The 14,623-nt window shown below is 56.0% G+C and overlaps 2 protein-coding genes across 2 annotated transcripts; one reads left to right on the top strand and one right to left on the bottom strand.

Moving 5' to 3' along the window:
• Positions 1-251: 251 nt before the first annotated feature.
• Positions 252-7,675, bottom strand: MYL9 (myosin light chain 9). The gene is made up of 5 exons (XM_068700188.1): positions 7,552-7,675; positions 6,598-6,671; positions 1,977-2,180; positions 1,135-1,296; positions 252-962 (listed from the first exon to the last, which is right to left on the bottom strand). The coding sequence occupies exons 3-5, from the start codon at positions 2,158-2,160 to the stop codon at positions 790-792; spliced, it is 519 nt and encodes a 172-aa protein (XP_068556289.1). The 5' UTR covers positions 2,161-2,180; positions 6,598-6,671; positions 7,552-7,675; the 3' UTR covers positions 252-789.
• Positions 7,676-9,988: 2,313 nt separating this feature from the next.
• Positions 9,989-13,642, top strand: RAB5IF (RAB5 interacting factor). The gene is made up of 4 exons (XM_068700365.1): positions 9,989-10,203; positions 10,881-10,984; positions 12,219-12,348; positions 13,024-13,642. The coding sequence occupies exons 1-4, from the start codon at positions 10,075-10,077 to the stop codon at positions 13,063-13,065; spliced, it is 405 nt and encodes a 134-aa protein (XP_068556466.1). The 5' UTR covers positions 9,989-10,074; the 3' UTR covers positions 13,066-13,642.
• Positions 13,643-14,623: the final 981 nt, after the last annotated feature.

The raw sequence follows: 14,623 nt of genomic DNA, 5'->3' as shown, positions 1-14,623 counted from the left end.
CTTTCCTCTGCCTGTCCCAAAGCACAACTATCAGCAAAGGCAGAAAATGATGCTTAAGCCAATTTTGCACAGAGAGGTTGGAAATGATTCGGTTTGAAACAGGGTGTCGTCAGGAGGAGACCCCGGTGGGCAAGGGCAGATGCTGGGGGATGTTGTGTGGGAGCCAGAGGCACAAGTGGCCCTCAGCCCCAAATCTGAGTGGCACAGCACCAGGGCTGTGCTGGTCAGGGAGGGAGCCACACAGCACCGTGTTGTGTTACACCATCAGACTTTATAGGCTGCTTCAGCTTTCTGACCCCCTCAAATTACAGGCTCTAAAGCCATAAAACAGACATAGATGGGGAAACAAAAGTGTTCTTCTTTTTCTTTCCTAAAGGAAGGGAGTGTGGGAGGTAAAGGGAGAGCTTCTTTCTGCATCAGGTCCCCTGGACTGCACTGGTTTGAGCCAGCCAAAATCCCCACCGGCCGGTGCTCACCTGGGCTGCTCGCCCCTGCCCTAGGACCCCCCCCTGCTCCACGGGGAGAGCAGCTGCTGGGTGGGGATGGAGCCTGGCTGGGTCCTGGGGGCTGAGCCTGCAGGCAATGAGAGGCGATGGGGAAGGACGGATGCGCACGCAACGGCACAGTGAGGGGAGTGTTCCTCCAGCAAGGGCACGGTGCCACGCGCCAGCATCGGCATGACATGGAGCAGGGTGACGTCCTGGGTGAGGGGAAGCCTGCTGTGGGGCTGGGCAGCGAGGGGGCAGGGGCTGGGCAGCATGCACAGGAGGCAGGGAGCGGCTCTCGGCACTAATCGTCTTTGTCCTTGGCCCCGTGCTTCAGAATGCGGGTGAACTCCACGTAGTTGAAGTTGCCCTTCTTGTCGATGGGCGCCTCCCGGTACATCTCATCCACCTCCTCGTCGGTGAACCTGTCCCCCATGGTGGTCAGCAGCTCACGCAGATGGTCCTCGTGAATGAACCCTGCGGGGACAGCAGGGACTGCGTCAGCACGGGAGGCCAGAGGGGTGGCCGGGGACCTTCACTGCCTCCCCTGGAGGCTCCCTGCTGTCCCGCTCCCAGCCCTGCACCTGAGGCCATGCCCCACACTGCTCCAGAGCTGCCTGGGGGCTCTCCCCAGAGCTTTGCCCCGTACCTGATGCCTCCTCGTCGAAGCAGGCGAAGGCGTTGCGGATGACGTCCTCCGGGTCGGTGCCGTTCAGCTTCTCCCCAAACATGGTGAGGAACATGGTGAAGTTGATGGGCCCTGGTGCCTCGCTCATCATGCCTTCCAGGTACTCGTCGGTGGGGTTCTTCCCTGCCGGGCACAGGTGGGGGGGTGGGTGTGGGCAGCCCCCATCCCATCCCCAAAGTCAGCCCCCCCACCCCCAAACACCTTTTCATTCACCCACGCCACGAGCAGTGGTTTCTGCAGCACCCACGTCTGCTGCCTCAGCACCTCTCCCCACGCCGTCCCCGGCCCCTCTCCGCACGACCCCATGGCAGAGGCAGTGCTGGGATGTCCCAGGCACAGTTTGGGCTAAGCTGAGTGCAGCCTTAACGCCTATGGGCCCCTCAGTGCATGTCCCCTCTGCTCTGAGATCTTTCTCTCGCAGGCAGTACCTTCAGAAGGGGTCTGGCCACCGTGCCAACGGGTGCCAGACCTTGCGGTGTGGTGCTGAGGCAGCAGGGAGCTTTTCCTGACCGGTGAACATGGCTCTAAGAGCAACAGCCGAGGCTGCTGTCCTTAAATACCTCCATAAATGCACTTTCTAAGGTCAGCTAGCACCAGCAGAGCAAGTTGCCCATTTTTACAGCATCAAACAGCCCCAAAGCAGGAGGGCTGTGCCCCAACACCACCCCAACAGTGGCTCCTCAACACAGGCAGTGACCGGGGCTCCTCGCATGGCACCGTGTGCCCCCAGCAGCAGTCCCTGCTGGCCGTTACGAGCAAAGGGGCCGAGGGGTCGGCCGGGGACCAGGACAGGGTCTCCTCACCCATGGAAGCCAGCATGTCGTGCAGATCCTCCTTGTCGATGAACCCATCGCGATTCTGGTCGATCATGTTGAAGGCTTCCTTGAACTCCTGGATCTGGGACTGATCAAACATGGCGAAGACATTGGAGGTGGCGCGCTGCGGGCGCTTCTTGGTGGTCTTGGCTTTGGCACGTTTGCTGGACATCTTGGTGGCTGGGGGGGTACCTGCAGGCAGGACATGGTCACAGATCGGAGCACAGGGACAGGTGAGACTCAGGCTCTGCTCAGTCCCCTGGGAAGTCCCACGAGCAGGCAGCTCTCCCTGTCCCCCTTCCCAGCACGTCCCAGGGCTGTCCCCACAGGCTGCGGGCAGAGCTCCCCACACCCTCAGCCCCCACACCCACGTGCTGCCCGTCCCCTTCATCCCGGTTGCAGAGAACGATGGTGAACCCAACGCCGCATTGGGTTTGGTCTGTGAGGGCACCCAAGGGTGCTTTCTAGGTGCTGCCTTGGGTTTTGGGGCAGCCCCCCCCCCTCCTGGAGGCTGCCCTGGGGTGAGCAACCGGTGCCTTGCCGGGCTGGGGGCTGAGCCAGAGCCAGGGGTTATCGGCTGCGGGCGCATTCCTCGCGTGCCGCCGCTTCCCTGCCCTCCCCCCTCACCCCAGCTCCAGCCCTGCTCCTCGAGGAACCCCGAAATGCGGGGAGGGGAACACCCAGGGGGGGTCACAAGGAAGCAGCTGAGGGCAGGAGGATTCAGAGGAGCTGTGAGGTTGTTGCAGGCGATGAGCAGCACGAGAAGGGAGCGGGCTGGGAGGGCAGGAAGGGAACAGTGGATCCACAGGACGAAAAGATAGACCCAGGGGGAACTCAGACAGGGAAATACATGGCCCAGAGGGGATGGCAAAGGGGACAGCCACCACCTTCCCAGCAGGAATAGTGTCCGGGTGAAGCAAAGAGCCATTTCCCAGCAGCGAGGACGATCAGAGATAGCACCTGAGCCCCTGAGCAATGGTTTGGTGTCACCGTCCACGCTGCCAGGCTCAATATTTAAGACCTTGCACCATGGTGCTGGGGACCCAGCCCTGATTCCCACAGGTTGTGGCTGCCTCTGGCGTTACCCAGGATGAGGATGCTCAAAGCTCTCCCAGCCAAATCCCGTTAAGTGAAACTCAGCAAGCAGCTGTCAGGGACAAGCCTGGCACAAGGACACTTCCAGTTGCTGCCAGCTCAGCATGGCCCTGGGAGAAAGCCCGGGGTGACAACAGAGACAGTGGCCACAACAGAGATGCTGCTCAGATTTTTGAATTTTGCCCGTGGTCAATTCTAACTCACAGAAAGCCCCGTGCCTCAGTTTCCCCATCTGGGGCAGGGAGCCCATGCCTGCTGCAGGGTGGGGAGTCAGAGTTAACAGACTGTGAATGAGGTTCCTCAGGTGAAGAGCAGAGTATTCCTGTAACCGTTGTGTGTTACAGGGAGCATCCTGCCCGGCTGACAGAGCGAGCAGCCTTTTCTCACAGCTGCACAGCTCCTGCGAGCCCTTCCCAGGCTGTGCCTGCCTTCCAGCCATTTCCCTGCTTCACTCTGTCATCTCTTCACTCCCTGCTACCCCTCCTTTGTTGGGGTAGGAGCACACAGCCCCCCCAGCCTGCCCTTTCCCCCCCCCCAGCTGCAGCCCCCAGGTTCCCCTGGCTGGGCTCCATGGGAAGGAGCCCCGGTGGCTGCAGGCACTGGGATGGAAATGCCACTGCCCCCATCTCCCTGCCCACCACCACCTTTGCCTGCTCTGGCTGGCACCCAGCACCTACCGCCACTCGTGAAATCACCCCAGATCGCCCCCAAACCTTTGATCCTTTCCCAGGCATTTGCCACCAGCCTGCTGAGGAAAGCAGCACCACCAAAGAGCCACGGCATGCCCACGGCTGTGTGGGCAGACAACAGCCCCGTAGCCCTCCTGCCCACTTCTTCCCCTGCCCCGCTGCACCACAAAGCTCCTTGCAGTGGCACAGCCCTTGCCCGTGTACCCTGCCAAACACCAGCATGCGCGGGCATCAGCCCAGTGCAAGGAAATTCAGCTGAGCAGCGTGGTTCACCTTAACCTGCTGCACCGGCCAGAGCCAGCAATAAAAGCTCTGGTGCCGGTACACGGCATTGCTGCAGCTCAGCCAGCGCTGAGCTTCCAAAACACAGGGAGCTATTAGCAGAATTATTAGCAGAAGACTCGAGAAATAAACAGGAGCTTTGCTCTCACCGCAGGAGCTAGCGTTATCAAGATATTTACCCTGCCCCAGCTGTGACCAGTGAGCATGAGCACAGCTTGGCACGCTCCCCTGAGAGATGGTTCTTGTTTAGGGGGATTAAGCGCGATTTGGGCAGCCCATGGTTTTGCTGTTCGATTCTGCTGTTTGATCCAAAACATTCCCTGGAAAGATGCTTGGTCCCAAGGACAAGCTCAGCTCCTCATTTTATTTCTCTTTTTAGCAAAACTCCTAGGAGCCAGCTGGGACTTGGAAAGGGACTTTTTTTTTGGCTGGGTGCAGGGAAAAGCACCCCTGCCAGGAGGCAGAAGTGATTTGCAGCCAGGCCCGATGTGCCGCGGGCGATCCATGCCCTGCTGGAGGCTCGATGGCTCTGCACACAGCTCCAGGGCCCGGCTGCAGGGCTCTGGCTGGCCAAAAAGCCCCACGGCCAGACTGTTTGGTGGCCCGGCCACAATGTCCTGCATGCCTCAGTGGCCTCAGGCAGGCTCAGGCAGTCTGAGCACCCAGCTTTTCCTCAGCAAAAAGAAAAAACACAGGATAGGTCCTGCTCCTCCAGCCCCCTGCCCTTGCCCCCGTGTCCTTCTGCTCCCTCTGCAGCCAAGCGCCATCCCTGCAGCCACGGGGCTGCCTTGAAAAGTTATTAAATAGTTGCAGGTTTAAAGAGAAAGAGCCACGGCTCGCTGTTATCGGTAAAACAAGCCACCATACATTTCCTCGCTGGGAAACTGCAAGGAATTTCACCCTGCTGCCGTTTCCTGACCATGCTGGGGAGGGCAGGACAAGCCAAAGGCACATCTCGGTGCTGCCAGGAGGGATCTCCACCTCGCAGCTGCAGCACAGCCCGGCTGCTTGTGATGCCTTGAGGCCGTGTGGTACAAACACAACGTTGTCTACGTGTGTGCTGGGTGCCCCATTTCCCAAGGGTGGCTCCTCCAAGGCTGGGCAGACAGCTGCAGGAGCTCTCTCTGGAAGTGCTGACAAGGCTCCCGCTCTGCACGGGGCTGCTGCAAGATCTCCAGCATAGCTAGAGAGGGAAGGACGTCATCTCCACAACATCCCGGCACCCAGATGCACGATGTACATCTGCTGGATGCTTTTGGTCAGGCTTTATAGGGTAGGGGGAAGGGCAATGCAAACAGCCTGAACTGTTCCACAGGACATCCCTGCGGGGATAAATGCTGGGCTCTTTGAAAGACCGTGGTTAAATCTCTGCCCCAAGACTCTTCCCAAGGTTAGCTGCAAGTAGCAGCAAGCCAGAACACGTTTAGCGACAGGTAAGTATGCTGGGGGAATGAGCAGTGAGCAGCCCATCTTCCCTGCTGTTAGAACAGCCTTTTTCTCCCACTAGCCCTGGGATTTAGCATTGCTCAGCTCTGTCCTCACTGCAGAGCTGCCTGGGGGGGCAGTGCCAGGGTGAGCCCAGGAGCTGCAGCAGGATCCTCCTGCACCACTTGGCGTGGCTGGAACAGAGACGGGCTCTTCTTTATGGCCTTAGAATCATTGAATCATTCAGGTTGGAAAAGCCCTCCAAGACCATCTGGTCCAACCATCCCCCTACCACCACTGTCACCCCCTAAACCATGTCCCTCAGCACCACGTCCAACCTCTTCTTGAACACCCCCAGGGACGGGGACTCCACCACCTCCCTGGGCAACCTGTCCCAGTGCCTGACTGCTCTTTCTGAGCAGAAATGTCTCCTCATTTCCAACCTGAGCCTCCCCTGGCACAACTTGAGGCCATTCCCTCTGGTCCTATCAGTTACCTGTGAGCAGAGGCCGCCCCCCAGCTCCCCACACCTTCCTTTCAGGCAGTTGTAGAGAGCGATAAGGGAGATCGTAACACAGATGGGTGGGGAAAAGAGAGCTCGGAGCATGGGGAAAGCAGAACCTGAGTCCCGGGCTGTGTCCCCCAGACCAATTGCAGCCACCAGCACTAATGCCAGTGAGCAGGATGTAAGTGTGAACGGAGCAGGCAGGTGTTGAAGAGACAGAGCCAAGGGCACAGGGACAAGGTCCCCACAGTGACCCGACAGGACACAGAGGCTCTGGGGCTGGGTAGCAGCAGGGGAAGAGCCCTGAAGCCCTGTCCCTCTCCGCCAGCCCGGCAGCGCCAGGCACTGCTCGGCTCCTCTGGCAGAACACGAAGGGCTGGAGGCTTCTGTAACTCTGAAGATTTTGGGGTAAGAGAGAACAGCACGGTTTCTGGGCCAGCTCCTTCCCACTGCATTTAGGGGACAAGGGCATCACCATGCCTGTGAGCATCAGGAGGGTGATGCAGAGGGTGTCGTGGGAGCGCGGGGCTGGAAGCCTTTGTGGCCTTTGGCCACCAGCATCATGTGCCCTGGGCTGGCTTTGACATTCTCCTAGGGGAATGAAGGGGCTCACCTGGGTGGGAGAATCTGGCCTCTGGACGTCAGAGGGGGAGGTGACCGCAAACTCCTCCTACAGCAACCCAGAGCCTGCCAGTGACGAGAGGAAAAAATTCAAGTGACCGAAGAAACCAACCATCTTTGGTAAGCAGCGCTGCTTGTTGACACTTCGGGATGTTCCATTCCAAAGAATGCTGCTGCAGCCACTGCTTTCTTTTACACGTCGATGCTTAAGAACCTCCCTGGTTTTTATCACCTTCATAACACTTTGTACCGAAAAGGCATGCACGGAGGGAAGCAGCTGAGCGGAAGAAGCCAAGAGGACCTCGAGTTTTCACAGGCAAAACTACGTAAGACACAAAGTTCCTCTGCATCTGAGGGAAAAGAGCTAAATAAAGCTTTTCTGCCTCCCAACAGTTTATTGCCTCAAGTCGCTCGCAGGTCACTTGGGACATCTCTGGAGTGTCATGCATGCATCTGGATCCTGCCCCTGGCCCTGGGTGAAGACTTGCGGGGGGGAAAGCAGCAGATCCAGCCAGCAACAGCTCCCACTTCAAGGAGGCAGGGGGAGCCTCGCTCAGGCTGCACGGATCAGCTCCTGCAGCTCTGGCAGCCCGGGCAGGTCACCGCAGTGCCCGGGAGCTTTGCTCAGCGCCGTCCCTCGCCTCCCCCGGCTGGGACACCCCGAGCAGGGTCCCCGGGGCGAGTGGCTCCCCGCCTGCCGGCCCCCGGGGCTTCTCCTGCAGCCTCCTCGCCCCCCATCCCCCGGCTGCCCCCTCCCCGGCCCTCCGCGTCCCTCCCGAGCCGCCTCCCGCCCCGTCGGGGCTGCAGCATCGAGGGCAGCCCCGGCTCCCTCCCGGTCCCTCCCGCCCCGTCGGGGCTGCCCAAAGCTCTCCGGAGCTCGGAGCCGGGGGCAGGGGGGAGCCGCCCCCCGACGGCCGCCCCCCGACGGGCGATGCCCGAGCCTCACCTGTGCCGGAGCGGGGGCACTGCGGGGCGGGCGGCGCTGCTCTGCCCGGGACCGGCCGGTGGCTCGGCCCTAGGTGCTGGAGGGCGACCGGGGCGGTGCCGGGCCCCTCGTCCCGCCCCGGCCGGCCCGGCTCGGGCCATACAAGGCAGAAAAATGCGGCGGGGCCGGGGCGGAGGGGCCGCGCTGCCGGCCTTGTACGGACGGGGGGGGCTCCTGGGGGGGGCACCCCTGGGAGCAGGAGGCTGTGGGGGACCAAACCCACGCGGTGCTGTGCTGCCGGGGCCGGGGGTCGCGGGTCTCGGTCCCCTCTCAGCGGCCGCCCCCCGCCCCGGTCCTGCTCAGCTCCGCGGGCACGGAGCGGCCGCCGGTGCCGTGGGGTCCCCGACGGCGAGCCCGGGGGGTTCGCGCATGGTGGGGGGCAGAGCTCTGCCCGCAGCCGAGCGGTGGCACAGGGGGGATTTGGGAACGTTTCCGAGGGGGATTCGCCCTCCCCGGTCCCCAGCTGGGGGAGGGTTTGGGCGACACCGCCCGCAGCGGGGTCCGTGCACCTCGGGGGCTGCTCAGCGTGGCGAGGGACGGCCCGGGGCAACGCACGGGGATCGCTGCCACGAGCAGTGGTGGAAAAGTTCACCCTGATGTGGGGCATCCATCTGCAGGGAGCCCAGCAGAGCGCAGGGCTGCGCGGAGTCTGCGCTGAGCCTGAGCTCCGTCCGGGGCTTTCCCACGGAGTTTGCCTTTTAAAGAAAAGGAAGGAAAGGGAAAAAAAAAAAAAAAAAAAAGGAAAGAGAGAAAGAGAGAACACGGTCTCAGGAGGCAGAGAGGCTGGGGGCAGCGATGGAGCAGGATACTGGACGTGGCAGCTCCTCGCACGCTTTGCAGCCTCTGCAGCTGCGTGCACATAGGGAACTGCTGCTGGAACACCTGCAGGACTCTCCTTCATCCCTTCCAACCCTTCCCACCTTCCCCTTACTCCTCTCAGTGCTCCCTGTGTACTCTTCCTCTGCCAACTCGTGTCCCTTAGCAGGGAGCGTGTTTGTTCCTCCACACTATCTTGTGTCACCTCTCTTCTGCATCCTCCTTGTTCTTTCAAGCCATAATTTCACTTGGTTTTCTCTCTGAGCAGCAGGTCAGGGAATGGAGATGGGGTAAAAATACAGTTTTTTAGCATGTCAGTTTAGATCTGTTCCCTGATCCAGGCATTTCATCATCATGTAAATGCTTCTGCCTTGGCAAAGCGGCATGGGGCAGGAGCATGAAGCTGGGGATGCTGAGACTCAGCACACAGGACGCAGCCTGAAGTCCTGGAAGAGATGAGCTGTGGTGTCCCTCATCGCTCCCGCTGTGCTCCGTGACCATCTCTATCACAGGGTGAGGGCACAGAGCAGGCTGCCATGTCCCAAACACCTGAGGAACCCCAAGGGCAGCAAGGACAGGGCAGGATATGTGAGCCCTGGCCCCTCAGCAAAGGACTCTGCCATAGTGGGGATCAGATACAAAAGCTGCTGTGGGAGATACAGCAATGACCCCCCTCCACTGGGTGTTACCTCCCTGCTAATGTGACAAGGGTCACAGAATCACAGAGTTTCTAGGTTGGAAGAGACCTCAAGATCATCGAGTCCAACCTCTGACCTAACGCTAACAGTCCCCACTAAACCATATCCCTAAGCTCTACATCTAAACGGCTTTTGAAGACTTCCAGGGATGGTGACTCCACCACCTCCCTGGGCAGCCTGTTCCAGTGCCTCACAACCCTTTCGGTAAAGAAGTTCTTCCTAACATCCAACCTAAACCTCCCCTGGCACAACTTTAGCCCATTCCCCCTCGTCCTGTCACCAGGCACGTGGGAGAACAGGCCAACCCCCACCTCGCTACAGCCTCCTTTAATGTACTTATACAGAGCAATAAGGTCACCCCTGAGCCTCCTCTTCTCCAGGCTGAACAAGCCCAGCTCCCTCAGACATTCCTCAAAACACTTGTTCTCCAGGCCCCTCACCAGCTTCGTCGCCCTTCTTTGGACCCGCTCAAGCACCTCCATGTCCTTCTTGTAGCGAGGGGCCCAAAACTGAGCACAGCACTCGAGGTGCGGCCTCACCAGAGCCGAGTACAGGGGGACGATCACCTCCCTAGCCCTGCTGGCCACACTGCTTCTGATACAAGCCAGGATGCCGTTGGCCTTGCCCCCCTGAGCACACTGCTGGCTCATACCCAGCCCACTGCCCACCACCACCCCCAGCTCCCTGTCTCCTGGCAGCTCCCCCCCCTCCCCCCCCGCCCTGTGTCTCTGGGGCTGTGCCCCAGCCGCAGGCCCCGCCCCCTTTAGCCCCGCCCCCTTCAGCCCCGCCCCGCGCCCAGCGAGCTCCGCGCCGCGCGCTGACCCCCTTCCCGCGCCGTACAGCGGGGGGCGTGTCCCGAGCCATCACGTGCCTCTCCCTCCGCTCCCTGATTGGCGGCTGAGGGGCGCGCGGCGGCCGCTTCCGGGCCGGTCGGTGTGGTGGCGGTGGCGGTGCCGGTGCCCGGTGTGCGATGAGCGGCGGGCGGCGCAGGGAGGAGGCGCCGCACCCGCAGCAGCACGCGGTGCCCGACGGCGGAGCGGGGCCGCGCGGCTCGGCCTGGGGCAGGGCGCTGCGCAGCGACTCCGCCTGGCACGACAAGGTGAGGGGTTATGGGGGGGGCTGCCTCAGGGGGGAGGGGGAGCGGGGCCCGCCCGGGCCGTGAGGGGGGGGGGGGGTGAGGGAAGGGCTGGGGCAGCGCCGTGCGGCCCTGCGGTGGGGTCAGGGCTGCGGGAGGGCAGCGGTGAGCGCTGCTGCTGCCAGGGGAGGGTCCCAGGGAGGTTACAGCAACGGCCTGGCCTGGGGTTGGCAGCGGTAGGAGAGGGCCTGGGGCACCCAGAGCGGCTCCAGCAGGCTGAGAGGTTCCCACAACGTTTTACGCGTTGTTTTTGATGGATTTGTACAGAATGGAGTCTTCAGCAAACAATGACCTTAGCTGCTGCTTCGTTGCTGCCGCTAGTGTGTTAGAGGGCAACGCCGTGTGTTTAATCTGGGAGCTGGAATGTCCGGGGTGCACGATACCATAAACTGCTTTATTTGCTCAGAATACAGAACCACAGAATCACAGAACTTCTAGGTTGGAAGAGACCTCAAGATCATCGAGTCCAACCTCTGACCTAACGCTAACAAGTCCTCCACTAAACCATACCCTATATACAGCTTCTAACAGAGGGGTGTTCGGTGTTAAAATTTCACTTGTCAGTCATATGATGGCTTTAAAAAAAGAAAAAAGAAAAACATAATCAATGCCAAAATACTTATTTTGCTTTATCTCCTCAGGATGAGTTTTTAGATGTCATCTACTGGTTCCGGCAGATCATTGCAGTTATTTTGGGAATCATCTGGGGAGTAGTTCCTCTGAAAGGCTTCGTGGGAATAGCAATGTAAGGTTTATTTCCTTTTCTGTCTCGTGTACTTTCCCACATTTGGACTTTACTTCTTGTCTGTTTTAAGCTTGTGTTATAAACAGTGGAGTGGCCAAATGCAGTGTCTGTGTCTGTCACATGCCTTAAATCCAGCATCGCGTTCCAGACTGTTATTTGTCATGAACTTCATACTAATTACAACACGTTGTCACCAGCCTCTTTTCCTATCCTTGACCTAACTATTGTTTGTTTTTTTTTTTTTCTCCCGTTTTCTAATATATTTGCTTATTCCTGTTAGAGGGGGGCAGAGGTGGAAGAAGGGAATAAGAAGCTCAATTGGCTTGTGAAGTGGCCTGTTCCCGTAAATGCTTCTATTGGTTTGCAAATGTCTCTGCCTAGTCAAGGTCCTGCATGCCCTAGCTATGGCAAGGAAGTGGAAGGAGCGTCTCTAAGGGAAAAAAAAAAAAAGAAATTTGAAACTCACAGACACATGCTATAAAGCTGTGGTGCTTTAACAGGAGCTCATCAGCTACGTGCAAACAGTTAAATCTGAATTGCTCCTGGTAATAGATGTGGAGTGGTTGGGAAGCATTGTCCTTACTTAGTCATCCATTAATTCATGAGACACCTTCAGGCACATCAGCCAATTCCTGGGCTAAATGTTAGAAATAAAAGCGATGTGGTGTCCGATGGGAAGCTCAAAGCTTCTAGAACTGTGTCCGTGGTTTCTCTGTGCTGTATAGGTGAACAGCTGCTCACAGCTTGCTGCCAGTCTTTGAACCCGTGAGTCTTCCAGTATTGCCTTTCCTACACAGTTTTATTTCCAGGAAATGTACTCGCTTCTTCCCAGGTTGTCTCAGCCCTAAGCTGGGCTGGTATAATTCCAGACTGTTCTAAGAAAAAATAGGAGGCCCCATTTTTTTTGTTTCTATTGCAGCAGAACTGTTGGTGCAGACTACAGAGTGCTAAGACTTGCCTTAAGTTGAACCCCAGTGCTATGGCTCTGAGGGCGGTACGGAACCTTCAGTTCTCGTCTCTGGCATGTGGTCATGAGACACTAACACAAGGGTTTAACATGGAGCGGAGAGCCTAACGCTCTTCCCTTGGCAGCCTCAAGATCGAGGAGCGCATGAAAGGAAATTGGATTCTGTGTTGCTGTGCACAAAGTATGCTTTGTATGTGGCTGTATGGTATATTGGGTATCTGCATTCTGGGTCCTGGAAAATGATGGTTCCTAATCTCTTTCTTCCAGATTCTGTCTGATCAATGCTGGTGTTCTGTATCTCTACTTCAGTAGCTTCCAGCAGATAGACGAGGAGGAGTATGGTGGGACATGGGAGCTGACAAAGGAAGGATTCATGACATCTTTTGCCCTATTTCTGGTAACGTGTCTCGCTTTAACTTGATTTGTGAATTGTGTTGATAAACTTCATTGGGAAAAAGGCCTGGAAGAAAAGTAGGTGAGCTGGGGATCTGGTAGAAAGAGATGTGTTAGTGTCCACTAATAAGGGAGATTTGATGGGAAAGAGAAGCCTGAAATCTGTTGTTTGCTGGTTGTGAAATAAGACAGTATTAATGCACAGGATTTCAGTGTCAGAAAGGAAATGGGAACGGAGTGCCATGTTTCTGCATCTACCGCTTTTATGCCATCCCTTCCTCTGTCCCAGATACACTGCTACCTTGTCCTAGCAGTTTCATCTAGGTATACCCAAACTGGTCTAGGTAATACCAGCTGATGTTTGGGGTTCTTTATGTTTTCCCCTGTTACTGCCCTTCCACAAGTCCCTGAATATGCTCGTGGCTTGATTTGCTGGTGTTTCTAAATCACTAGAGAGACTGTGATGGATTTACTGGAGATAGGTTAGTCACTCTGGAAGCCGATCAAATGGAATGCCACCGTTTGTGCTGTACAGTGACCCTCATATATCTGATACAATCTCAAAAGCTAGAATTCAGTCCCCAGTGCTCAGCTGAGGGCAAGGCCTAAGGCTTGTTTTCTGTGTTTTAACCCTTTTCGGAGGCATGAAAACAACTTTCCCTTCCTTTCCTCTCCACAGGTTGTTTGGATAATCTTCTACACTGCCATCCACTATGATTGACACAGTCTGCAGCTTTTGTCTGTTAAATCAGTTGTCAGTAAATCAAGAAGATTTTTAATAAATCATAATCTCTGGCAGACTGGTGGGAAGGTTGGGGATGTCACATCAACTCCCTTCTGTACCAGCGGTATGATTAGAATGGAAGAGCCCCAACTCTTCTGCTGGAGAAGCCAGTCCATCTCCGTTTTATATACCTGTTAATTACTGGAACTATTAAAAAAGCCATTGGAATTTTTGGAAGCAGTTCAAGACTGTTCAGATTTTGAACTTTCTGCAACTCTAGCCAGTAACTGTATTGTTGTCCATTGGGACTGCAGTATCAAACGCCTGTATGCTGAAGGTTGTATCTGTTAATTTAATGTATGTATGCTCCTTCGTTTGAAATCTGTCATTACATCCTGACTTGTCTTCCATTTGTTGTCCTTTAGACAGACGGTTTTTAAAAAGTGATTGTAGGGTACGTGGGAGGAAGGCACTGCAGCATCCAGGATATGAGTTCAGTGGCTGTCCTCAGCATGTTCTGTAGTAATCAAACCTGATTTGATTAAACAGACTGTGTCGTTACCATTTCTAATAAGTTTTGTTTTACTTGTGGATCATTTGTTCACCAGAATTTTCAAATGCTGAAATGTTGTCTTTGAAGACAAATTTTTAAGCAACTTCACTAGAATGAGTTGTGATTAATTTGGTTAATGAACGTTTAACTTGCGAGATGTGTTTGGGAGGTTTGGAAACACCCCTGCATTCTGCTGGCCTATGAAGTTGTCAGCATTTACCTCAGAGCTCAGCAGTCTTGAAGAACAGTCATTCTGGAGGTACACTTTTAATGTTATGTATGTAAATTCTATTTTTTTTATTTAATTCTTGATTTCAGCTGGCTTCAGATGCTCAGTGCTAATTAATGCAAGAGACTAACACACAGTTGAGGCAGCTAATATCTTAAAAGCAGAATTACTAGCTTGCAAATGAGGCGCATTCAATATGTAGTGCATTATCTCTGGTTAAAGGGGTGCTCTTTGCGTTGGTCACTTCATAGTGCAATTCTTCCCTAGTCCGTGGGAATTTGTGCATCAATGGGGGAGTAGTCTCTGCTCTAAAATATTTGTAAGGACCTGTATTTCAGAAATAGATCTTGGGAAGCATGCACAGTCCTTGTTTTTGTCAGAGGACCTTGCAGTCTAGCTGCCACGTAGTCCTTGTTTTTCTAAACAGCTCGTGCTGCAGCTCATGCTGTACCCAAAAAGAGTACTGACCTAGAGGTGCCTTATAGTAAGGAGTTGATAGTTTTGGTGTACTTTTGGTGGAAGTCTGTGTTACTTCCTTGTTGGCAGAAGTCCAACAGCTTGGTTCTCACATGTGACTATGCAAAGTCAGGGATCTAATTCTCCAAGTGCTGAGCTGGGGCTCCAGAATCACCTACCTATGCAGGCCTCCATGCTTACCAGGGAAAATGGTGTCTGTTTTTGGTGAAAAAGACACACCTGGCTATCTTAGATCCTTGGAATGCAGAGGGAAAAATGCAATAGCAGACAGCTTCTGCTATGTGAAAGTTGCCAAT

The sequence above is a fragment of the Anas acuta genome, chromosome 16, assembly GCF_963932015.1.
Source record: "Anas acuta chromosome 16, bAnaAcu1.1, whole genome shotgun sequence".
Taxonomy (NCBI): domain Eukaryota; kingdom Metazoa; phylum Chordata; class Aves; order Anseriformes; family Anatidae; genus Anas; species Anas acuta.
The sequence above is the reverse complement of the archived record's forward strand: the minus strand, read 5'-3'. Positions and strand labels throughout refer to the sequence as shown.

Excerpts from the sequence above, each read along its gene's own strand:
- MYL9 (XM_068700188.1), bottom strand. The coding sequence starts at position 2,160 with ATGTCCAGCAAACGTGCCAAAGCCAAGACCACCAAGAAGCGCCCGCAG. Across the intron at positions 1,297-1,976 it reads CGACATGCTGGCTTCCATGG|GGAAGAACCCCACCGACGAG; the intron begins GTGAGGAGACCC and ends TGTGCCCGGCAG. Across the intron at positions 963-1,134 it reads CTTCGACGAGGAGGCATCAG|GGTTCATTCACGAGGACCAT; the intron begins GTACGGGGCAAA and ends CTGTCCCCGCAG.
- RAB5IF (XM_068700365.1), top strand. The coding sequence starts at position 10,075 with ATGAGCGGCGGGCGGCGCAGGGAGGAGGCGCCGCACCCGCAGCAGCAC. Across the intron at positions 10,204-10,880 it reads ACTCCGCCTGGCACGACAAG|GATGAGTTTTTAGATGTCAT; the intron begins GTGAGGGGTTAT and ends TTATCTCCTCAG. Across the intron at positions 12,349-13,023 it reads CATCTTTTGCCCTATTTCTG|GTTGTTTGGATAATCTTCTA; the intron begins GTAACGTGTCTC and ends TCCTCTCCACAG.